Source organism: Solanum verrucosum, unplaced genomic scaffold (assembly GCF_900185275.1).
Source record: "Solanum verrucosum unplaced genomic scaffold, falcon-dt-bn FXZP01000261.1, whole genome shotgun sequence".
Classification (NCBI taxonomy): Eukaryota; Viridiplantae; Streptophyta; class Magnoliopsida; order Solanales; family Solanaceae; genus Solanum; species Solanum verrucosum.
This window is the reverse complement of record NW_026019969.1, coordinates 8,199,599-8,224,244: the sequence shown is the minus strand read 5'-3', so window position 1 is coordinate 8,224,244 and position 24,646 is coordinate 8,199,599. Positions and strand designations below refer to the sequence as shown.

General features: G+C 36.0%; 4 protein-coding genes and 1 pseudogene across 5 annotated transcripts in view; 4 read left to right on the top strand and 1 right to left on the bottom strand.

Moving 5' to 3' along the window:
- Positions 1 to 482: 482 nt before the first annotated feature.
- On the top strand, positions 483 to 1,287 carry LOC125816797 (germin-like protein subfamily 1 member 14). The gene is made up of 2 exons (XM_049496418.1): positions 483 to 612; positions 725 to 1,287. The coding sequence occupies exons 1-2, from the start codon at positions 483 to 485 to the stop codon at positions 1,285 to 1,287; spliced, it is 693 nt and encodes a 230-aa protein (XP_049352375.1).
- Positions 1,288 to 3,207: 1,920 nt separating this feature from the next.
- LOC125816811 (disease resistance protein RPV1-like) overlaps positions 3,208 to 24,646 on the top strand; it is a 44,276-nt gene continuing 22,837 nt past the window's right edge. The window contains exons 1-4 of the mRNA XM_049496431.1: positions 3,208 to 3,212; positions 3,303 to 3,374; positions 3,920 to 4,372; positions 5,220 to 6,315. Coding sequence (XP_049352388.1) covers positions 3,208 to 3,212; positions 3,303 to 3,374; positions 3,920 to 4,372; positions 5,220 to 6,315 — 1,626 coding nt within the window. The remainder of the gene's footprint in view (positions 3,213 to 3,302; positions 3,375 to 3,919; positions 4,373 to 5,219; positions 6,316 to 24,646) is intronic.
- Positions 7,468 to 8,382, top strand: LOC125816790 (uncharacterized). The gene is made up of 2 exons (XM_049496412.1): positions 7,468 to 7,630; positions 7,780 to 8,382. Exons 1-2 carry the CDS (start codon positions 7,484 to 7,486, stop codon positions 8,335 to 8,337), a joined length of 705 nt encoding a protein of 234 aa, XP_049352369.1. The 5' UTR covers positions 7,468 to 7,483; the 3' UTR covers positions 8,338 to 8,382.
- On the bottom strand, positions 10,148 to 11,048 carry LOC125816799 (germin-like protein subfamily 1 member 20; annotated as a pseudogene).
- LOC125816792 (germin-like protein subfamily 1 member 10) lies at positions 11,726 to 12,577 on the top strand. Of its 2 annotated transcripts, XM_049496415.1 has the most exons (3): positions 11,726 to 11,903; positions 12,001 to 12,230; positions 12,354 to 12,577. In XM_049496415.1, the coding sequence occupies exons 1-3, from the start codon at positions 11,774 to 11,776 to the stop codon at positions 12,561 to 12,563; spliced, it is 570 nt and encodes a 189-aa protein (XP_049352372.1). In that variant the 5' UTR covers positions 11,726 to 11,773; the 3' UTR covers positions 12,564 to 12,577. The 2 variants fall into 2 exon arrangements, with proteins under 2 accessions (XP_049352372.1, XP_049352371.1); XM_049496414.1 differs by having other exon boundaries at positions 12,001 to 12,577.

Genomic DNA, 24,646 nt, shown 5'->3' with positions numbered 1-24,646 from the left:
AATGACTAAATCTTACTACACTATAATTTTTTGTGAACATTCGCAGTAATAACAAGAAATTTGTCTAAATAAACCTAAGTTTGAATTGGTAAAATATTTCTCTTCCCTTAAAGTACTATTGAAAGTTTTACCTTTTCTAAAAACTTAACCAATTTTGACTTTGTTACTCCTTATTTCTTCTGTATTTTTCTTATTTCCTAATACTGACCATTTCCAATAGCCCAGGGAGGATTAATCAGTCTCTGTAGTTGTTGAAGAAGGGTTCAGGAATTGGGTTTATTATAAACTAATCATCAGAAGACTTGGTAATTAAGAAGCTACCTTAATTAATTCATTGTTTATTTTGGGGTAGTTTAATCTGAGGATTCATTCAAGAAATTTCATCTACAAATAGCCACCATTCTCATGCAAAGTTTATCACAAGAAATAAACTTAAAGCAGCATCATTTTAATTAATTAGAAGATTAATTATCTAGCTAATTATGGCTTTTGCCCTGAAGTTTTTTGTTATAACAATTGTCATATTGGCTTTGACATCTTCACCTAGCACTGCCTCAGACCCAAGTCCCTTACAAGATTTCTGTGTTGCTGTTAATGACTCTAAAACAACTGGTAATTGAGATTAATTACTACTTAAGTTCTGGCTTCGCGTTTAAATGAATACAGAGTGCTTGTTTTTCTTTTTCATTTTTTTGATTTCTAATGTACATTTGTTTTCATGCAGTTTTCGTGAATGGAAAAGTTTGCAAGGATCCAAAACTTGTCACAGCTGATGACTTCTTCAGACCAGGCCTAAACAAGCCTGGAAATACGTCAAATCAACTTGGATCAATTGTTACTGCTGTCAACGTCAACAATTTACCTGGGCTCAATACTTTAGGCATTTCTTTAGCTCGTATTGATTTTGCACGACGTGGTCTCAATCCACCTCATACACATCCTAGAGGAACTGAGGTTCTTGTTGTTCTCAAGGGAAGACTCTATGTTGGTTTCGTCCTTTCTAACCCTGGACCAAATATGAAGAACAAATTATTCACCAAGATTTTGAACCCTGGCGATGTCTTTGTTTTTCCCGAGGGTCTAATTCATTTTCAACTTAATGTGGGAAAGACTAATGCCATTGCATTTGCTGGTCTGAGCAGTCAAAATGCAGGAGTTATCACTGTTGCAAATGCAGTATTTGGCTCAGATCCACCAATTAATGACGATGTCCTCGCTAAAGCATTTCAAGTTGACAAGAAAGCGATTGATGATCTTCAAGAACAATTTTGGTGGGATAATAACTAAAAGTATAAACCAACAACTGACCATGTTTGTTTCTTTAAAAATATATACCATTCAATTAATGATGTTCTAATTACATGTTATGAAGATATAGTATCTGGGACTGATTTTTTCATTCAGGTTGATTGATGTTATTTGAATAAAGATTGGTTAATGGAGTTAAATACAGTGTATTTTTATTTTTGAAGGAAATATGATGTTTACCTAATGATTTAGAAACTGTTGATAGAATATGTGCTCGATCATGGGAAGTTAGGAAACTGAAAGCTTGAAATCCACTCTGCAAATCCGTATTATGTCCTTTGGCCAAATATCCTTACTCAAAGTGGCAACGGGATTTTATCATAATAAGGCGAAGTCGCAGTGTCTATGTTGAGAAAATAAGCTTAGCATGGCATTAACCAACGAGGACACATCTTACATGAATTCAAACAACTTTTATTCGTCTTTAATATAATATTTGTATTGATTGACACACAAATGTTGATTATTGTGGTCATGGTTAAAACATATCTAGTAGATGATACACATATATTATATATAATCTAATTTACTAAAAATATAAAAATTAATCTCATTAGTATCTTGTAAAAAAACAAATAAATTAACGAAAAATGGTGATTATTTCCCCAGTATATTCGCTTACAATTTCAAACAACATTACCTAAATTCACTCATGTATCATCATAAAAAATCATGAGTGTTTTGGGGATTATTTTATGGTGAAACGCATGTGTATTTAGGTAGTGTTTTTCGAGATTGTAGGCGAATATATTGGGGAAGGAGGTTGGAAGATGAAGTGAAATGTTGAGAATGAAAAGTGTATTTGTTTTAATCGGTGGGGTAAACGTAATTTGGGACGAGTGTAATTAATTAATTTGGATCGGATATAATTAATAATGGGTGAGTTTGTAAATTAATTTAAGTTATTAAATTGTATCCAATAGATGGTCGACACGTGGTTAAAAAAATTATTTAAATGACAATTTGTTATAAAAGTGGTCAATATTGTACCCAAAGATGGATGACAGGGGTATTTGGGAGCCAATATGTGTATGTTTGGGGTATTTGGGAGCCAATAGGTGGATGAAGGATAGTTTTGTATCATTTCAAATAGTTCAAGGGTATTTTAGGCCCTTTTCCGATAAATTAATTAATACTTAATACTTTACCTATTTAGACGTAAATTAACTTGTGAAATAACCGGTGAGTCTTAGAGCCGTCAATATGGGCTAGGCCCCTTGGGCCGGGCTAGCCTAACCTGTGATTTAATAGGGCTGGGGTACGATTTTTGGAGCCCATTTAAGAAAAGATTTTTAGCCCGGCCTGAATAAATCTGTCAATGGGAATTGAGAAAAATGGATAGGACCGGCCCGTGGGCCAAATAAAAATTAACTAAAAAATAAAATAAAATAGAGTATTGAAAATAACAAGAGTCTAGACTCAAAATCTGTTTAAAGTTTGAAATATTACAATTTAAATACAAATTATGTTTATAAAATATGTCCTACATAAAATAAAATTTTGCCGAAAATTTTTAGGGAATCACTACATAGGCCATAGGCTATATATTATCATAGTTTTTGTGTTTTATTATGATCATTGGAAAATAATTATGTTAATATTTCTATTTAGCTATTTATGGTTTTACTTAAAATCAAACTTAATAAATTATAAAGATAATTTTATTTGTGTATTTGATTAACATATAGTAACACTAACACTATGAATATTGTCTTGTCGATATTTATGATAATATTTTTAAATTATAATTTAATTATAAAAAATATATTTTTAAGAAAATCGGGCTGATCCGACAAAGTCTATGTACTTATAGGCTAGGCAAACTATTTTCTAGCCTACACAAAAAATGGCCTAACCGATCTGTATATCAAATTTCAAAGCCTGTATAAGTTAACCCAGATGGGGTGGGCCTGCCCATATTCATAGCTCTAGTGAGACTATGTTGACCCGTATAACCGTTTTGAAATTGTGTTACGTCGAGACGGAAAATTCAGAAATTCTCGGAAGCCATGGATTGTCCAGCAAGAAGAGAGATGGCGGCCCGGGGGATTTTATCATATTTCAGGGTATGCAGAAAAGAAGTGCTGTAGTAGCCGAAAGGGTAACAACTTTTTTTATTTTATTTTATTTATTATGTAACATTGGATGATCTATGCAGAAAGAATATTGACCGATGCTGAGGTGAGTACATACTTGCAGATTTCTGAATAAACTAATCAATCAGTTGGCCGGCTTTGATAATCAAACAAGTATAGATTACTAAATCATCTTTGATTTATATTGATTCATTATTTGTGGTAAAGACAGAAGTTAGTGAACATTGAGTCAGATTTTGGACTGGTGTTCATTTGATCCATGGCTGTTGATTTCAGTACTAATTAAATAAAGAATCAGCTTATTAATTTATTAGTACAAGATAATGGGATTAACCTACCTAAAACTAGCTTTCTCTAGTCTACATTTTCTTGCTGGTATTTCATATATTGGCTTTTAAAGCATTGTGTAATTGTGGAGAATTGATTGGTCAACTCGATCTGATGGGTTCTGAAAGACCACAAACATCTTCCTCTTTTGTTTATCCATCCATTTATCATGTGTTCTTGAGTTTCAGGGGTGAAGACACCCGCAAGACTTTTACTGACACTCTTTATGCAGCTTTGGTAGGTGCAGGGTGGCGTACGTTTAAGCATGATAATGAGATTGAGAGAGGGGAAAATATTAAGACAGAACTAGAGAATGCAATTAGAAATTCGAGGAGTTCAATAATTATCATCTCGAAGAACTATGCTACTTCAACATGGTGCCTTGATGAACTTGTCAAAATCCTTGAACATAAGAGGACAAAAGGGCATGCAGTTCTTCCTGTCTTCTATCATGTGGATCCTTCTGAAGTTAGAGATCAGAAAAAGAGTTTTGCAGAAGCATTTGCGAGTTATGAGAGGCAAATTAAAGCTGAAAGTGATGAAGGAAAGAGGGAGTTGATAGATAAGGTCCGAAAATGGAGAGCAGCTCTTGGAGAGGTGGCAGATTCGGGTGGTGTTCTAGTGAACAATCAAGAGTATAAGTAAGTTTTTTTCTTCAGAACCAGTATATTCTTCATACTGCATAGTAATCAAGAATTGATTAAGATTCTGTTTTCGAGCAACCTTTTTGAACTTGCTTCATCTTGCATATTGCAATTTGAGGTTGCATTTCTTGAGGAATTCTATAAAATCATTAAAGGTTAAGTTAAAGCTCTTTAGGGGAAAAAAGGTGGGTGGGGGGAGAACTACAGGTTCTATCTCAGTACATTAATATCCAGTAAATTAAAATTTGCTTGAAGTCTCAAATATTTATGGATGTGTGGGTTGACAACTTGAGCTTTAGGTTCTTTCCATTGAGACATCCAAGTATTGTATGATACAAACTGATTTCATCAAAAAGGAAATGAAATTAGGGATCAAATTACACCCTTCGGGGTGGCCCAGTGGTTTGGGCTTGGGACTTCCATGTTGGAGGTCTCAAGTTCGAAACCCCTTGCCAGAGAAAGCAAGGGGTTTGCCTTCTGGGTTGAGCTTGTCGCACCGGGCTTGCCTAGTGCGGGTTACCTCTCCTATGTGGTTTGCGAGCTATTGCATAGGAGCGGGGGTTTTACCCTGTGCGCACCCAAAGGGTAGCGGCTGCGGGTTTCCCTTGTCATAAAAAAAAAAAAATAGGGATCAAATTACTTTTATGAATAGGTTGGAATAGATAAATTTCTTGTCTGTCTGTATTGTCTTAAGTTAGGATGCTGGATTTCCTACTTCTTTATTTCGCATTCCAGTTTTATTCCAATCACTTTGCTGGTTACACAGTTGTAACTTATCTTGCTTGCATAGAAAATCCTTTACAAGTCATTACAGTCAGAAATGATAATTTTGGTAATTGATTAGGAAGGAATCAGAGTTCATTGAAGAAATTCTTCAACTCATTGAGGATAAGCTGAACCGGACAATATCGAGTGTTGCACCTTACCTGGTTGGGATCAGTTCACGGGTCGAAAATATCATTTCATGGTTGCTAGACGGATCACATGATGATAATGTTATTGCAATTTGTGGGATGAGTGGAATTGGGAAGACAACTGTTGCCAAATATGTTTTCACTACAAACTGTAGAAGATTTGAAGGTAGTAGTTTTCTTGAAAATATCCAAGATATTTCTCAGCAACCTGATGGCTTAATTCGCTTACAAAAGCAGCTCCTTTATGATTTAACTGGGAAAAAGAGTAAAATACAAGATACTGATGAAGGCATCATCAAGATTAGAGATGCTATATGTTCTAGGAGAGTTCTAGTCATATTGGATGACATTGATCAACAAGAACAACTTCACGCTATAATTGGAATGAAAAATTGGTTCTGTCCAGGAAGTAAAATAATCATAACAACTAAGAATTCATGTTTGCTGAAGATTCAAGAAATTCAAAAAGTCCATAAAGTCAGGGAAATGGGTAATGATGAATCACTGGAGCTTTTCAGTTGGCATTCCTTTGGGGAGGACCACCCAGGTGATGACTACATGGAACTATCAAAAAGGGTGGTAAAGCATTGTGGAGGGCTTCCTCTGGCACTTCAAGTATTGGGTTCTTCTCTTCGTGGGAAAAATATCGATGTATGGAAGAGTGCATTAGACAAGTTGGAAACAATTCCTGCAAGCCAGATCATTAAAAAACTAAAATTTGGGTATGACTCATTAAAAGATGATCATGATAAGAATTTGTTCCTTGACATTGCCTGCTTCTTCGCAAGAAAGGATAAAGATTATGTTATTGCTGTGCTAGAGGAATCTTATATTTATACAAAAATTGGGATTCAGAATCTCATAGATAGATTCCTTTTGATGATTGAGGGTAACAAGTTGATAATGCATCAAATGCTTCGGGACATGGGCAGAGAAATAGTCCGTCAAGAATCATCTAAGAAGCCTGGGAGGCGTACCCGGTTGTGGCACTACAAGGATTCATTTAATGTATTGAGAGAAAACATGGTAAACATTTCCTTTCTGGTGTATACTTCCTTTTCTTTTGGACACTGCTAAGCTCTTCTCTAATTCTTTTTTCAGGGCTCAGAGACTATTGAAGGTCTTTTCTTTGACATGAATATGGTAAAGGAAGACGAATCCTTCATGGGAAGTTCTAGCAGTCGAAGAAAGGGGCTGCTTACAGAAGTTAAGAGTTATCGGTTCGGTTTCTCCAGGCATCCCAACAAATTTTCTTCAAAAACCTTAAATGAGCTTGAATTGGGAACGAATCTCTTTACAATTATGAATAAGCTAAGACTGCTTCAGATAAATTATACACATCTAAATGGTGCTTATAATGATTTTCCCAAGAACCTGAGGTGGCTATATTGGAGAGGTTTTCCTTTGAAGTGTGTGCCAAATGATTTTCCATTGGAGAGCTTGTCTGTTCTTGACATGCGGAACAGCTGTTTGGAAAGACTGTGGGAAGGAAGAAGAGTATGACAATTGTTTTTGTGTTATTAGTTTCCTCCAAGAGTGTGTCAATCTAATTGAGGTTCATGAATCCATTGGAACCTTAGAGGCTCGGCTCATTTTCTTAAATATCAAAAACTGCAAAAGACTTCAGAAGCTACCCAGAGAGATTTGCAAGTTAAAAGTTCTTAAAACCTTCATAATATCTGGTTGCTCAAATCTTGTAGAGTTTCCAAGAGACTTGTGGAGGATGCAATCCTTGGAAGTATTCCTTGCCAATGAAATCCCAATGAGTCAATTACCCTCTAAGAGAAAACAGAACCCAATATGGCATGCACTTATCCGGTCTTGGGTTCCGAAGCCAAAAAAAGTTCTTGAGCTTTCATGGGTTTCTTTACCTAAGTCATTGGTTAAATTAAGTCTATCTGAGTGCAACCTATCTGAAGTTGCTTTTCCGAGGGACTTCAGTAATTTAATGTCGTTGAAGAACCTAGACCTCAGTAAAAATCCAATCAGTTGTCTTCCAGATTGCATCAGAACTCTTTCCAGGCTCAACAATCTTGAATTAGGTTCTTGTACAATCCTTAAATTTCTCATAGACCTACCTCGCATCCACAATTTGAGTGTGGCAGACTGCATTTCCCTAGAAAGAGTTACATATCTATCTGTAGGGTGCCGTGCAAAAGTTTACCATATAACTGGCTGTAAAGAACTCACTGATATGGAGGGAAGCTATAAGTTGGAATCCATGGGAGGAGTTGAGAAAACAATGAAGTCGTTGGAATTAAGCATGTGGGATTCTGTCGGAAGCTTTGAAGTGAAATTGTATAACAATTCAACTCATACAGAAAGTAGAGGACCAGTAAAGGTATTTTCTCCTCTTCCATTCCCCCTTCCCACCCCCAAAGAAGGGGTTGACGGATCTACTTTCATTTGTGTGGTCAAACTTCTTCATGTAACAGCTGTACCTGTTGGTTCTTTTTTTTGTCATTTTTAATGAAATTCTTCATGACACAGGTATTGTTTGAAAAAGGAATGATCAGCATATATCTTCCAGGGAGCATGGTTCCTGATTGGTTTTGTTACAAGAGTGCTGGATCAACTCTATCTTTCACCGTCCCTTCATCTCCTGATCTCAAGATCCAGGGCATAACTGTGTGCTCAGTGTACACAATTGACTGGAAAGTCTGGGTTGAGGGTATCCAGTTTTATTTGATAATCCATAATGAGCAGAAGAATGTGAAACTGATTTATAGCCCAACTTGCTATGGTCTTCCTGAAGGCCAAAATGAAATGTTATGGTTCACTCATTGGAAGTTTTTGAGTCAGCTGGATGCTGGTGACACCTTGAATGTCACAGTTTTTACTATGGTTGGTTTTATCATCAAGGAAATTGGTATTCACTTAATGCATGGAGAGCAAGTAGACATGGTTTTGAACTCAAACAGTCAAGAAATGCAGCGAGATTATCCTTATCAGGGGATGATGCCTACCAAACGTCAAGGGCTTGTAGATTTATACTGCTATGGCCATATGGGGATTGGATTGGACTTCATTTTGCCCTACATACCATGAGATCCATGAATGGGAATACATATACCTGCTAAAATCTTTGGAGGAGTCGGATGCAAAATATGACATCTTAGCCATCATCTCCCCAAGTATCTTCTTTTTTCTTCCTTCATTTGAAATTTCATTTTTCTAGAAAGAACTATTTATGTGGAATTTGGATGACAATCAATACTTCTATCGTCATCTTATTCGTAATTATATTTTATGATAGACATTTCTCTAATTTTGAAGAAATATGTTCTGAAATACTCTATTAAGAATATTGTCTTGTGTTCTTGAGAAAGCTGCTTCCTTCAAAATTCGTGTAGTTTATATTGAAGACATACTTGGCAATTGTAGTTTTTCCTATCCCACCCATACCACAAACTCCAGCTACACTAACTGTATCAGTCCTATTTTTCAACCACAGATTAAGGTCTTTAGCCCGAGAATCTATTCCAATGAGATGGGGCGCAATACATACAACTGAATGATTTATTTTCTCTTCAATTACTTTGATGATGTTCTCAATAAACTGTGTCTTGTTCCTACAAGAGCAGCACACAAAGACCAGACGTTAGAAGGTAGAATCACAAACTTGTCATCCAAAAACAGGAACATTTAATCAAAGTATAATTGAAGACACAGTACATGGGCTGCTACACATATATCTTGGGTAATAATGGAGCTTACCTTTCAGTTTACCCCTGTAAAGTCATCCCCCAAGACTAGAAACTTCTTTGAGTGCTTTCGTCCACCCTTCGATCCGCTTAGCCCATGCTTGACCATCTTCTGAATTTTCCAGCAATTTCTTTTCATGTTGAGCAAATGCTATGGAAAAGCTCCCTGATTGCTCTTTGACATCAGATGAATTAACATAGTAGAAAGCAGGAAGAATTACATGTCCTCTGTTCTTTTTGTTCTCCAGGATCATGACAAGTTCATCAAGGCACCAGCTGGAAGATGCATAGTTTTTCGACAAAACAATGATTGATCCCTTTGACTGGTGGATATCTTTATCCAGTTCAGACTTAATGTTCTCTCCTCTTTCAATCTCATTGTCATCCATAAAACTACGAAGACCCACATCAACCAAAGCCTCATAGAGCTGGTTAGTGAAAGTTTTGCGAGTGTCTTCACCCCCTAAAACTCAAGAAAACATCATAAATACTACTAGATCTGAACTTGGAGGATTCTTGAACTTGTTCATATGCCATTGGTCAGAATAGCAAATCAAATTTGACAGCTTTTCAGTAATAAGGATTTGGACCCTTGGCAGAATGCAATCAAATGGTACAAAATTTAAGCTTGAAAGAATGATCTTTGTTCTTGTTTGGACTTATTTCTCCCTTGTGAAGTTAGACCTTGAAAATATCAATTCTTGTTGTTTTCTAATCTCTTGAGTCCAACATTCTGACTTTAATGTATGTTGGTCGATGGTTTTCATGTATTGTACTCCCACTGTCTGAAAATATTGGTCACTTTTCACTTCTCGAGATTCAAACTACATGAACTTTGATCAACATTTTTTCTATTGATATGACACAAGAAGAATTGCAACTTACATTATTTCTCATATGGTTTTCGAATATCTAATTTTTAATTTTAAAATCTTGAATTAATCTAATATGGTTCCTACATGCTTGAATCAGAAAGTAATATGGCTAAATACTCTATCAAATTCAATAAATACTATGAAGTGATTTAATTTGAAACTTTTGTATAGTTTTGAGAACATTATCGTAACTCACGATTAAATATAATTTTTTACTAAAACAAACCATGAGAAATCCTTGTTTAGTACATCCAATACAAAGATCAATGAAACCAGTCCACAAGGCTAGATCATGAGATTTATTTGTGATTTCTTAAATTCCAAACATAAGCACACATAATAGAAACCATAGTATTTGGCTTATACTAATCTAGTTGTTGTCCCACCAAAATTGTGACTGGAGATAATCCACAACTTTCTTGTCAACTTGGAATGCTTTTGCAAGAACATCATCATTGATCGGTGGGTCTGAGCCAAATACTGCATTTGCAACAGTGATGACTCCTGGATTTTGGCTACTGAGTCCAGCAAATGCAACGGCCTTAGTCTTTCCCACATTAAATTGAAAATGAATCAGACCTATTGGAAAAACGAACACATCTCCAGGATGTAGTATCTTGGTAAAGAGTTTGTTCTTCATATTTGGACCAGGGTTCGAAAGTACAAATCCAACGTAGAGCGTGCCCTCAAGGACAGCAAGAACTTCAGTTCCTCGAGGGTGAGTATGAGGTGGGTTGAGACCGTACGGTGCAAAATCAATACGAGCTAAAGAATTTCGCCTAGAGTGTTGAGTCCAGGCAAGTTGTTAACATTCACAGCAGTTACAACAGATCCAAGTTGATTTGAAGTATTCCCAGGTACATTTAACCCTGGTCTAAAGAAGTCATCTGCAGTAACATCCTTTGGATCCTTGCAAAATTTCCCATTCACGAAAACTGTACACAGAAATCACAATTAGAAAGCAAAAATAACAACAAATACTATAATAGTATAGAAAACAAACAAAAGCAGCAAGAAGTATGCAAATGCCATTATTGAAATAAGAATCAAAGTTACCAGCTGACTTGGAATCATTAACAGCAACACAAAAATCTTGTAAAGGACTAGGATCAGATGCATGGCTTATTGAAGTCACCACAGCCAATATGACAATGGTTAATACAAAGTACTTGAGAGCCATAACAATTAGTTCAAACTCTGTCTAAAAATATGTTGAGACAATTTAATTTATGTACTCTGTTTTATCTGTGTGAGAAACATGAGCAGAGATTTGTGGCTATTTATAGATAAAAATTTGATCAAAATAGTCTTCAAACAATGTGTGGATTTGGCTTCTGCATGCATCACCAAGTCTTCCATGGTGAATATTTAAACAATTATGTCATGAAGTTATGTCAACAACGTAACTATTAATGACTAAATCTTACTACAGTAAAAAAATTGTGAACATTCGCAGTAATAACAAGAAATTTGTCTAAATAAAGCGAAGTTTGAATTGGTAAAATATTTCCCTTCTCTTAAAGTACTATTGAAAGTTTTACTTTTTCTAATAACTTTCCAATTTTGACTTTGTTACTCCTTATTTCTTCTGTATTTTTCTTATTTCATAATACCGACCATTTCCAATGGCCCAGGGAGGATTAATCAGTCTCTGTAGTTGTTGAAGAAGGGTTCAGGATTTGGGTTTATTATAAACTAATCATCAAAGATTTGGTAATTAAGAAGCTACCTTAATTAATTCATTGTTTATTTTGGGGTTAATTTAATTTGAGGACTCATTCAAAAAATTTCATCTATAAATAGCGCTGCCATTCCCATGCAAAGTCTTTCACCTTCAAGCTTACAAGAAAAAAAACTAAAGCAGTATCCTTTTAATTAATTAGAAGATTAATTATCTAGCTAATTATGGCTTTGGCCCTGAAGTTTCTTGTTATCACCATTGCCATATTGGCTTTGACATCTTCACCTAGCACTGCCTCAGACCCAAGTCCCTTACAAGATTTCTGTGTTGCTGTTAATGACTCTAAAGCAACTGGTAATTGAGATTAATAACTGCTTAAGTTCTAGCTTCGCATTTTACATTAATACAGAGTGATTTTTCTGGTTTCTAATGTACATTTGTTTTCATGCAGTTTTCGTGAATGGAAAAGTTTGCAAGGATCCAAAACTTGTCACAGCTGATGACTTCTTCAGACCAGGCCTAAACAAGCCTGGAAATACGTCAAATCAACTTGGATCAATTGTTACTGCTGTCAACGTCAACAATTTACCTGGGCTCAATACTTTAGGCATTTCTTTAGCTCGTATTGATTTTGCACGACGTGGTCTCAATCCACCTCATACACATCCTAGAGGAACCGAGGTTCTTGTTGTTCTTAAGGGAAGACTCTATGTTGGTTTCGTCCTTTCTAACCCTGGCCCAAATATGAAGAACAAGTTATTCACCAAGATTTTGAACCCTGGTGATGTCTTTGTTTTTCCCGAGGGTCTAATTCATTTTCAACTTAACGTGGGAAAGACTAATGCCATTGCGTTTACTGGTTTGAGCAGCCAAAATGCAGGAGTTATCACTATTGCAAATGCAGTATTTGGTTCAGATCCACCAATTAATGATAATGTCCTCTCTAAAGCATTTCAAGTTGACAAGAAAGTGATTGATGATCTTCAAGAAGAATTTTGGTGGGATAATAACTAAAAGTATAAACCAACAACTCATGTTTGTTTCTTTAAAAAAATATACCATTCAATGATGTTCTAATTACCATGGTGTGAAGATATAGCTAGTAGTATTATTTGTGAATAAGATTGAGTATCTGGTCTTTTGGATTGATTTTCATTCAGGTTGATTGATGTATTTAATAAAGATTGGTTAATGATATTAAATATAGTGAATTTCATTTTTGAATAATAGAATATTGTCTATGGACTGATTTTCATTCACATATTTTTTTTTTCATTTTTGAATAATACGTATTTATTAGTTAATGATATTCTCCACAGAATCAAACTAAGTTGGTTCATGAAATTCTTGTCTGGTCTTTTGAGTTACTCTGTTAAATTTAGGGTTTGGGATCAAATGAATCATCTTTTTTTATATATATTACAGACTATCTGTATTGAAGAGATATATTAAGGACCAAAATGATCCAACCCCCATACAACAAGGACCATTTTAGTCATTTTCTCAACTTTGATTACCGAATGAACATTTAAAAGAATAGAATAATTATAAAATGAAACTCAAAGTTGATTGACTTTGGTGGTGAATTTTGTTCAATGACCACCACCAAACAATTAGCTTATGATGATCAATCATTCAACAATTCCAAAGGTTCATATGATGTGTTTTTGAGTTTCAAATGTGACGACACAGGCAAAACTTTCACGGACCATCTCTCCACAGCTTTAAAACAAGCCGGATTTTGCACGTTCAAAGGTGGTGGTTGTGATGATATTGATGAATCAAGAAGAGAAGAAAACATTAATTCAGAGTCAATACAAGAATCAAAGATGTGTATAATTGTATTCTCACAAAACTATGCATCTTCTGGTTGGTGTTTGGATCAACTTGTTTCGATTCTTGAACGTAAAATGAAGTTTGCATGTATGATATGTTATCGAAAAGTTCTTCTTGTTCTTGATGATGTTGATGAGCCTGATTTGGTTGAAGCAATATTTGACATGAAAGATTGGTTTGGTTTTGGAAGTAAAATAATTGTGACAACTAGGCACAAAAGCTTACTAAGACTTCAATTAGGCCATGAGGTACATGAAGTTGGAATTTTGTACACAATTGAAGCAAATGAGCTCTTCAATTTTCATGCATTTGGTCATGAAAACATTAATCAAATAAGTGAAGACAAATGCTACAAAGAATACTCAAAGGAAGTGATTGAATGGTGTGGAGGACTTCCATTAGCTCTTCAAGTTATTGGTTCTTCCTTGGCTGGAAAATCTAAGGATGTGTGGAGAAGTGCAATAGAGAAGTTGAGAGATATACCTACAAATAAAATTGTTGACAAATTGAGATTAAGTTATGAGCTGTTGGAAGATGATCATGATCAGAATTTGTTCCTTCACCTTTCTTGTTTCTTTGTGTGGATGAAAAAAGATTTTGTAGTTAGGATATTAGATAAATGTGAGTTTTACACATTGGTGGGATTACAAAATCTCATTGATAGAAGTTTAGTGACAATTGATGAATATGTAAATGATATAAGAATGCATCAATTAGTACGTGATATGGGAAGAGACATTGTTTGTAGAGAAGCACCTACTGATCCTGGAAAGCATAGTAGACTTTGGCACCACACAATTTCTTACAATGTCCTAAGAGGAAAAACAGTAAGTACTAAGCATGTATTTATTGAATATTTAATTTTGTCACCTTATGGTGTTTCACTAGGTATGTGATACCTCTCATGCATCAACAACACAAGTATCGGATGATTCTTCCCATCAAACAAAAAGAAATCACCTAGCATTTTGGTTGTATGTGGAAGTGGAACTTATATTTCTTTTTTGTTCTTTTGAGTTTTATATTAGGGAACAGAATCAGTGCAAGGGATGGTACTGGACATGCGTATGATTAAGAAAGAAAAGTACTCTAGTCCCTTATCACCAGTGAGACAAAAAATTTCCACAGCTTGGAGTACAAAATTGGGCAATTCTAGTTTACAAGATTCTGTGAAAACTGATGCCTTTGAGAAAATGCACAAGCTACAATTTCTCAGATTCAACAAAGTTCAAGTGAATGGAAGTTACAAGAATTTTCCAAAGGGATTGAGATGGCTATGTTGGAGTGGATTCCCAGAGGAGTGTATACCAAGTGAGTTTCCAATGAGAAATGTTGTGTCTATCGATATGCGATACAGCAGCTTGAAACAACTTTGGAACGGATATAAGGTATTGTTCATTCATTTTATTGAGCTACATACATTTCGTAGCTAGTGATTATTTTTTTTTAACTCCATTCCAAACTATCCTCAAAGTATATATTTATGGGCTAAAATTGACACTCTAAAATATGACTAATTGTACTTAACAAAGGACTTGTTTTGATATTTTAGTTTCTCCAATACCTAGAGATACTGGATCTAAGCCATTCTTATGAGCTCATCACAACACCAGATTTGTCGGGGCTTCCCAATCTTGAAATGTTGATACTTGAACATTGTACCAAGTTAATCAATGTTGACGACACCATTGGATGTTTGCAAAAACTCATCCTTTTGAACCTTAAAGATTGTCAGAAACTAAAGAGCCTCCCAGATAGCATATGTAAGTTAAAATGTCTCGTGATACTTGACATCTCAGGCTGCTCAAATATTGAATACCTACCAACAGAGCTGGATAAATTGACATCACTAAAGGAGCTTTATGCTGATGGGATCAATTTGGGTTCCCAAACATGGTATTCATCTTTATGGTCTTGGGCCCGGAAACAAAGGGTCCCTTATAGTTCATGAAATCCATTTTCCAAGGTCCTTGCATGTGTTAGACATTGCAAATTGCAATTTATCTCTTGATGCTTTTAAGAATGTTGATTTAGGCATTGTGAGTTTGCTAACTCGTCTAAATTTGGAAGGAAATCCAATTAGCAATCTACCAGATAGCATTAAGAATCTTACAAGGCTTAAATATATTGGCATTTCATATTGTACAAATATCAAACGTCTCGATTGGTTACCATCAAATCTCAGTGGGTTAAATGCTAGTGGATGCATATCCTTGGAGAAAGTAGCTTCTAATTGTGCGAAAGGGTATCCAGTAGAAGGTTATATAAATTGCAACAAACTTATTGAGGTGGAAGGTGTGTTCAAGTTAGAGCCACTGGAAAATGCAGGTGCTCAAGTGCTTGCCTTCATGGGAATTTCAAATTTACAACCTATGACTAGTATGATGGTTTCTCTTGTATTTGGTCGTATGTCTAATATTGTTGGGAAAAAATACCCAAGCTTTGTACGCGATGACGTAGCAAGCTTATTTTCGCTATCACCTAACAAGCTCCCTTCACAGGTCTGTCTCTTTTTACATGATTTATCACATGCACATTTTGTTGAATATAATACAAATCTAATTAATTTAGTGTACATGATGTCTCAGATATTGTATCACTGTGGTGTTTTCTCAACATTTTTGCCTGGCGAAAGCGTACCCAATTGGTTCAGCTACAAGTTCACAGATGCAGCAGATGTCTATTGCACCCTACCAAATAATAATGTCAATAGCCATAGAGTAATAAATGGATTGAGCATTTGCTTTGTATACAAATGTCCAGAAGCATACACCAACGTTGGCTTGTACGATGGACCAGCAATTTGGTTACGAAATCAGACAAAAGATTTGAACTGGGCTTTTTATCCTGCTTGGTTTGGCCTTCCAGAAGATGATCAAAGTGGGATGATGTGGTTAAGTTATTGGAAAGTTGAGAATTTATTTCAACAAGGAGATGTTATTGAGGTTATGGGGTCTCCTCAGTTTGCTGAATTTAAGGAGCTTGGTGTCAAAATCTTCTACCTTGATGAACAAACAGAGAATTATTATGATTCTAATGTGATGATGAGTAGTACTAAAAGTAAACAAGCCATTTGAAGACATCCTAGGCTACTACTTTGATGATGAAGTAAATACTAACTACATTTGTATTTGAGATTAGTCTTATTTGGTTCATCAAAACCACTTGAACAATCCCTGTATGAGATAAGAAGCAGAGTCAAATTCATAATCTATAGTTGGGATCACAATGAATGTGTCATTTTTTACTTTTCTTAAATATTTGATCTTGTCTACTTTATATATATATATATATATATATATATATATATCTATGTTTACTATCTATAGATCTATCTAGTATAGTATCCATCTTGTCTACTTTATATATATATCTATGTTTACTCTCTATAGATCTATCTAGTATAGTATCCATCTTGTCTACTTTATATATATATATATATATATATATATATCTATGTTTACTATCTATAGATCTATCTAGTATAGTATCCATCTGTCTGATACTACTGCTAAAAAGGTAGAAAGACTACAATAAAATAGTAACGTGTTGAAAGATGCAAAATTCTCTTTTATAAAATTAGATTAGACTACTAGTCCATAGTAAGTGAATTATCAAGATTTCTTTCCTAGTTTAAACGAAAAAGGGCTCCTGGACTTTCTGGAAAGGTTCAAATATACCCTCATTCACCTATTTGGCTAAAAATACTCCTCAATCCACCTTTTGGGTCCATTTTCCATTTTTATCCTTAAGAATTGGTAAAATATTTCCCTTCCCTTAAAGTACGATTGAAAGTTTTACCTTTTCTAAAAACTTTCCAATTTTGACTTTGTTACTCCTTATTTCTTCTGTATTTTTCTTATTTCCTAATACTGACCATTTCCAATAGCCCAGGGAGGATTAATCAGTCTCTGTAGTTGTTGAAGAAGGGTTCAGGAATTGGGTTTATTATAAACTAATCATCAGAAGACTTGGTAATTAAGAAGCTACCTTAATTAATTCATTGTTTATTTTGGGGTAGTTTAATCTGAGGATTCATTCAAGAAATTTCATCTATAAATAGCCACCATTCTCATGCAAAGTTTATCACAAGAAATAAACTTAAAGCAGCATCATTTTAATTAATAAGAAGACTAATTATCTAGCTAATTACGGCTTTGGCCCTAAAGTTTCTTGTTATAACCATTGCCATATTGGCTTTGACATCTTCACCTAGCACTGCCTCAGACCCAAGTCCCTTGCAGGATTTCTGTGTTGCTGTTAATGACTCTAAAGCAACTGGTAATTGAGATTAATTACTACTTAAGTTCTAGCTTCGCGTTTTACATGAATACAGAGTGCTTGTTTTACATTTTCTTTTTTGATTTCTAATGTACATTCGTTTTCATGCAGTTTTCGTGAATGGAAAAGTTTGCAAGGATCCAAAACTTGTCACTGCTGATGACTTCTTCAAACCAGGCCTAAACAAGCCTGGAAATACATCAAATCAACTTGGATCAATTGTTACTGCTGTCAATGTCAACAATTTACCTGGGCTCAATACTCTAGGCATTTCTTTAGCTCGTATTGATTTTGCACGACGTGGTCTCAATCCACCTCATACACATCCTAGAGGAACCGAGGTTCTTGTTGTTCTTAAGGGAAGACTTTATGTTGGTTTCGTCCTTTCTAACCCTGGCCCAAATATGAAGAACAAATTGCTCACCAAGATTTTGAACCCCGGAGATGTCTTTGTTTTTCCTGAGGGTCTAGTTCATTTTCAACTTAATGTGGGAAAGACTAATGCCATTGCATTCGCTGGTCTGAGCAGCCAAAATGCAGGAGTTATCACTGTTGCAAATGCAGTATTTGGTTCAGATCCACCAATTAATGACGATGTCCTCGCTAAAGCATTCCAAGTTGACAAGAAAGTGATTGATAATCTTCAAGAACAGATTTGGTGGGATAATAACTAAAAGTAAAACCAACAACTGATCATGTTTGTTTCTTTAAAAATATATACCATTCAATTAATGATGTTCTAATTACATGTTATGATGATATAGTAGTATTATTTGTGAATAAGATTGAGTTTCTGGGACTGATTTTTTCATTCAGGTTGATTGATGTATTTGAATAAAGATTGGTTAATGAAATTAAATATAGTGTATTTTCATTTTTGAAGGAAATATGATGTTTACCTACTGATTTAGAAACTGTTGATAGAATATTGTCTATGGACTGATTTTCGTTCACGTATTATTTTTTTCATTTTACCCGTAGCAGTAGTTGTTGTTGAAAGCTACAAACATGACACATAAATAAACTAAATATATATTCATTCAATATAAAGAAATTCTATCTTAAGACATGAATAAAAGTACATTTCGTAGCTAGTGATTTTTTTTTAACTCCATTCCAAACTTTGTTTTGATATTTCAGTTTCTCCAATACCTAGAGATACTGGATCTACTTTTAAGAATTATTAATTTATACTATTAATGAGACCATGCATTTATTTAGGGGTCTTTGGAAGATATATTATCTTATCGAAATGGGTAATTCAATTAGACTTTGTGGTGCAGTTATTCTTATATTTCAGATAACAAGTGGGATAATAATAGTAATAGATACAAACGATACCATAATAGCAACCACCATTCCTATAGTTGTAGGCTTGTTATGGTAAATACTGGATGAATGGTGTTCATTGCCTGGGCCACAAGGAGGAAGGGGGACGCTACAAAGGCCCAAATTGTTTTCGTATCTTGAAGCTGAAAATGTAGCCAACTGTCCACCAGAAGGAATCATTCCCGATAGGTTGTTGTTTGAAACATCAAGATCACTAAGAAATGAAAGGCTTGCTAACGAGGGTGGAATGAATCCCTGTAGGTTGTTATGTGACAGATCAACAACTCCAACTATCTTTAGACCTCCAAAGTTGAATGGAATGGTTCCGGTTAAATTGTTGTGTCCCAAATTTAGAACTTGAAGGAAGTTCAATGAACCTAAATTATCAGGAATAGTTCCTGATAAGAGCTTATGTCTTTTGGTGTTTTGATGATCTCCTCACAAGTGCAGGGACCTGGTCCTCTGCAGAGTACGCTCGTCCAGTGACAAAGTGCGGTACAGCTGTAAAAGCTGTCTGCGTCAGAGAGTTGGTGAAAGCTGCAGAGTACTTCACCAATCAGAAGCAAGGATGTTGCTTGTACGTTTGGTAATAACTTTTCATGGTTTATATCAAACATGACACAACAATATTATTCATTCATTCAAAGAGAGAAATATTTTCAAGCTTCAAGAACAGCAAGGGATCTGATCGATTGTTTCAAGAGCTTCTTGCATTAGCTGTTATTTTATTTCCTTGTAATAGTTCTTATATTGTAAGATCAGTTTTTCTTGTAAAAGAAATGTTTTCAAACTCGTTTGAATCATTGTAAGAACTAGGTTAAGGGTAACTTAGGCTCTTACTCTAAAAGGTCTATATTAATCAGTTAGGATTAGTATAGTAAGCGATGCTATGTCCGCTCTGGCTCATCTAAGTATTAGGAGGTATTGCTTAGAGTTGGGATTAGTAGGTTAATCCTGGTTTGTAAACTTTCTTTTGCTTTTTGCTTGGAGAAGATTAGTGAAAGAAGTTTTTGAAAAGTCCTGGCAGGCCAGGTCGTGGTTTTACTCCCTTGAGCAAGGAGGTTTCCACGTAAAGTTGTTGTGCAATCTTTACTTTCAGCACTTTGTTTATTTTCTGTTGGTGCAACTGTGGTGAGGACCTGGTCCCATATAAAACGTGGACGCATACATTCCAACAAGTGGTATCAGAGCACGTCTTTTCTCTCTGGTTAACACCAAGAAAAGGAAAGATCCTGACGGAATGGCTACTCCACCCAATATGGAGGAAGGACAATCCTCTACCAGACCACCGCGTTTTAATGGACAATATTATGGCTGGTGGAAAAATCGAATGCACGACTACATCAACGCTGAGGATTCTGAGCTATGGGACATCATCATTGATGGTCCATATGTTCCTACAAAGGAAGTGAAGGATGGAGAGCTTACCACCACTGTTGTCAAAACCAGAAAGGACTACAACGAGGCAGATAGGAAAAAGATAGAAAAGAACTACAAAGCAAAGAAGATTTTGGTGTGCGGAATTGGAGCAGATGAGTACAACAGAATTTCTGCTTGTGAAACTGCCAAGGAAATATGGGACTGTCTTCAAACAACCCATGAAGGAACTCAACGAGTAAAAGAATCTAAAGTTGATATGCTTACCACTCAGTATGAAAACTTCAGTATGAAGGAAGGTGAATCCATATTTGAGATGAACTCAAGATTCACCTCTATCACTAACGAGCTGAGAGGGTTGGGTGAGCCTATTCCTGTCCGAAAGCAAATTCGCAAGATCCTCAAGGTGCTTCCAAAATCTTGGGAAAGCAAAGTGGATGCCATAACAGAAGCTAAAGATCTAACGACACTTTCTATGGATGAACTGATTGGGAACCTTCAGACCTATGAGATGAACAAGAAACAGGGGACAACTGTGAAAGAAGGAAAGAAGGAGAAGTCCATTGCTTTGAAAATATCTCAAAGTAAAGAAACTGAAGAGGAGGATGAGATGGCATATGTCACTAGAAGATTTCAGAAGATTTTAAAGAAGCATAAAGGCTTCCAAAAGAAAATCCCTTCCAGCAGAACTGCTACTGCAAATGATCTCTACCATAAGTGTGGTAAGCCTGGACACTTCATGAGAAACTGCCCCAGTACAAAGCAGGAAACTCATGACACCAGACCTCGCAAGAGGGACCTGGTCCCAGACCATGCTCGAAGGAAGGCACATGCGGATCAGATGGTGAGAAATGCCTTTGCTGTGTGGGGAAATGACTCAAGTGAATCAGAAGAAGATGAAAAAAATCATGAGGATGTCTCAATGATGGCCATTGAGGACAACGAAAGCATTTTTAACTCTATTTTCTCCTTAATGGCAAATTCTGATGATGAAGAGGATTCAGATGAGGTAACTCTTTTTTATCTTAAAGATGATCTAGATAATCTGCCTATAGAAAATTTGAGGAAACTTGCTGCTCTGCTTATTGATTGTGTTGATGAACGAACCACTGAAAACTTAATGTTGAATAAAAAATTAAGTCTGTGTGAAGACAGGAACTCTGCTGTCATGTCTCAAGGTGCTGAAATTAATAAAGGGATAGGTATTCTAGAGACTTGCAACATAACATCTGAGAAGGACCCTGGAAACTCAGTAGGTGGGAAGAGAAAGCTTAGTATTTTTGAGGAAGAACTGGAAGAAAAGCTAAAAAATTCTAAGTCCAAGTTAGTCGCTTCTCTTGAAATAAATTCTCAATTAAGAAAAGATTTGAGTAAGGTCAAGGAAGAATTAAGTCACTCCCTTAAATGGACTGACTCCTCTAAGATACTTTCTAATATGTCCAATCAAAGTTTCAATGGAAAGAAAGGGTTGAGATGCAGACCATTAGAGCCCCCCTATAATCCCCATAGCAAATATGTGTCTGTATCTGACAACCTTTTATGTACTCACTGTGGTCGAAATGGTCATTTGAAAGAAAATTGTGAGATTCTGAGAAAAGCTAAGGAAAGGCATGAGAGATTTGTTAGACCTGGAAATGATGATAAAAAGAGACATAAGGGACCTGATCCCCCGTATTGTTTCAGAAAAAACATCATGCCTCACTGGACAGAAAGGTTTCTTATCAGACCTCTTAATGATTACTGGGAACTCCGTCTGAAGTGGGTTCCTAAATCTAACAAATGATTTCTATGCAGAAGAGAGGAAGGAGTCAGTGCTGGTATATGGACAGTGGATGCTCAAGGCACATGACGGGAGACACTTCAAACTTCCTCTCTTTGGAAGCACACCAAGGTGGTGGTGTGTTATTTGGTGGTGGAAAGAAGGGCTCTATTCTTGGTAATGGCAGAATAGGGAGATCGGCTGATAATTCGATAAATAATGTACACTATGTGGAGGGTTTAAAATACAAACTTTTGAGCATTTCACAAATTTGTGACAAGGGAAATGAAGTCAAGTTCTTGTCTAATAGCTGTGTAGTTACAAACTGTGCAACTAAGAAAATTGCGATGTCTGCAAAAAGAGTCAAGAATATGTATGTTGCTGATCTTGATTCTATTGAAGGAGCAGCCTGTCATATCTGAGTGCTCAAACTGATGATGTAAATCTCTGGCATAAAAGACTAGGTCATGTAAGTGCCTCTTTACTTAACAAGCTTGTTGCAGGGGACCTGGTCCGCGGATTACCAAAGCTGAAGTTCTCAAATGACAAAGTCTGTGACGCCTATATAAAAGGAAAACAAACAAGATCATCCTTCAAGGCAAAAATGAGTGTGAGCACTACCAGACCTCTAGAACTTCTCCACATGGATTTGTGAAGACCGGTCAGGATTCAAAGCAGAGGAGGTAAAAAATATATTCTTGTAATTGTTGATGATTTCTCAGGTACACCTGGAATATGTTTTTGCGAAAAAGGATGAGACTGCTGGAACTCTGATCACTTTCGTCAAAGCCATCCAATTGAAGATAAACTGCAGATAGCAGTATCAGATCTGATCATGGTACAGAATTTGAAAACTCTATTTTTGAAGGGTTTTGCGCAGAAAATGGAATCAGCCAAACTTCTCAGCACCAAGAACTCCTCACAAAATGGAGTTATTGAACGAAAAAACAGAACTCTGGTGGATATTGCTAGAACTATGCTGATTGATTCAGAACTTGCTGTGAATTTCTGGGCTGAAGCAGTTAATACAGCTTGCTATGTGACAAACAGGTGTCTTATCAGAACAATCATCAAGAAAACACCTTATGAGTTGTTAAATAACAAAAAGCCTTCAATAGCTCATCTCAAGCCTTTTGGGTGCAAATGTTTTGTGCTGAAAAATGGAAAGGATGATCTAGGCAAATTTGATGCCAGAAGTGATGAGGGAGTATTTGTGGGGTACTCATCTACAAGCAAGGCTTACAGGGTGTTCAACAAAAGAACTTTCATGTTTGAAAAAAGCATGCACGTCAAGTTTGATGAATTGGGTACAAGAAGACAGAACAATGAGGACTACGATGTTGAGGACTGATGACCAAGCAGCAGGATGATCAGAGCACAAAAGAGAATGATGCAGGACAATTGAGAGGACCTGGTCCCTCAAATGTATCACAGAAACAGTTCTCAAAATCTTAAGAAGATGAAGGAAATTCTGATGCTGACAGAGAAGAAAGATTACCAGAATATCTGGATGGAAACATCAATCTTCTCATCCACTAGACAGTCTCACCTCTCCACTTGACTCAGGAATTCAAACTAGGTCTAAATCAAGAAATCTAGTTGCACATTCAGCATTCATATCATCCGTTGAACCCAAAAACATTAAGGAATCTTTGAAGGATGTAGACTGGGTGACTTCAATGCAGGAGGAGCTTCATCAGTTTGAGAGAAGCAAGGTGTGGCACCTGGTCCCCAGACCACTTGACAGAACCATTATTGGGACCAGATGGGTCTTCAGAAACAAACTGGATGAGCATGGGATCATTACTAGAATAAGTCAAGACTGGTAGTACAGGGTTACAACCAAGAAGAGGGAATTGATTATGATGAGACATTTGCTCCTGTAGCCAGAATGGAAGCTATCAGAATCTTAATAGCATTTGCCGCTCATATGGAATTTAAACTATTTCAAATGGATGTCAAGAGTGCTTTCTTGAATGGAAATCTGAAGGAAGAAGTGTATGTCAAGCAGCCTCCAGGCTTTGAAGATACAGAACTGCCAAATCATGTGCTAAAGTTAGACAAGGCTCTGTATGGTTTAAAACAAGCTCCTAGAGCTTGGTATGAACGACTGTCAAAATTCCTTCTTGAAATGGTTCAAAAGAAGTAAAATTGATAAACATTGTTTTTAAAATCCATAGGAAGGAGTTGCTGATTGTGCAGGTTTATGTGGATGATATCATCTTTGAGCCACTACAGATTTACTCTGCAAGGAGTTCTCTAATCTGATGAACAGCGAATTTGAAATGAGCATGATGGGAGAACTCACTTTCTTCTAGGCTTGCAGATCAAACAAACCTCTCAAGGCACTTCAATATGCCAAGAAAAGTATATCAAAGAGTTGCTCACGAAATTTAATCTTCTTGAGGCAAAGGTGTTGGATACTCCTATGAGCACAAGTGTAAAACTTGAAAAGATGAAAATGGTGTGGAGGTCAATCAGACCATGTATAGAGGAATTATTGGGTCACTCTTGT

What these genes read in the sequence shown, in the direction of transcription:
- LOC125816790 (XM_049496412.1), top strand. Translation starts at nt 7,484, where the DNA reads ATGGAGGGAAGCTATAAGTTGGAATCCATGGGAGGAGTTGAGAAAACA. An exon ending in AAAGTAGAGGACCAGTAAAG is followed by an intron (nt 7,631 to 7,779) that starts GTATTTTCTCCT and finishes TTCATGACACAG; the next exon opens with GTATTGTTTGAAAAAGGAAT.
- LOC125816797 (XM_049496418.1), top strand. Translation starts at nt 483, where the DNA reads ATGGCTTTTGCCCTGAAGTTTTTTGTTATAACAATTGTCATATTGGCT. An exon ending in TAATGACTCTAAAACAACTG is followed by an intron (nt 613 to 724) that starts GTAATTGAGATT and finishes GTTTTCATGCAG; the next exon opens with TTTTCGTGAATGGAAAAGTT.
- LOC125816792 (XM_049496414.1), top strand. Translation starts at nt 11,774, where the DNA reads ATGGCTTTGGCCCTGAAGTTTCTTGTTATCACCATTGCCATATTGGCT. An exon ending in TAATGACTCTAAAGCAACTG is followed by an intron (nt 11,904 to 12,000) that starts GTAATTGAGATT and finishes GTTTTCATGCAG; the next exon opens with TTTTCGTGAATGGAAAAGTT.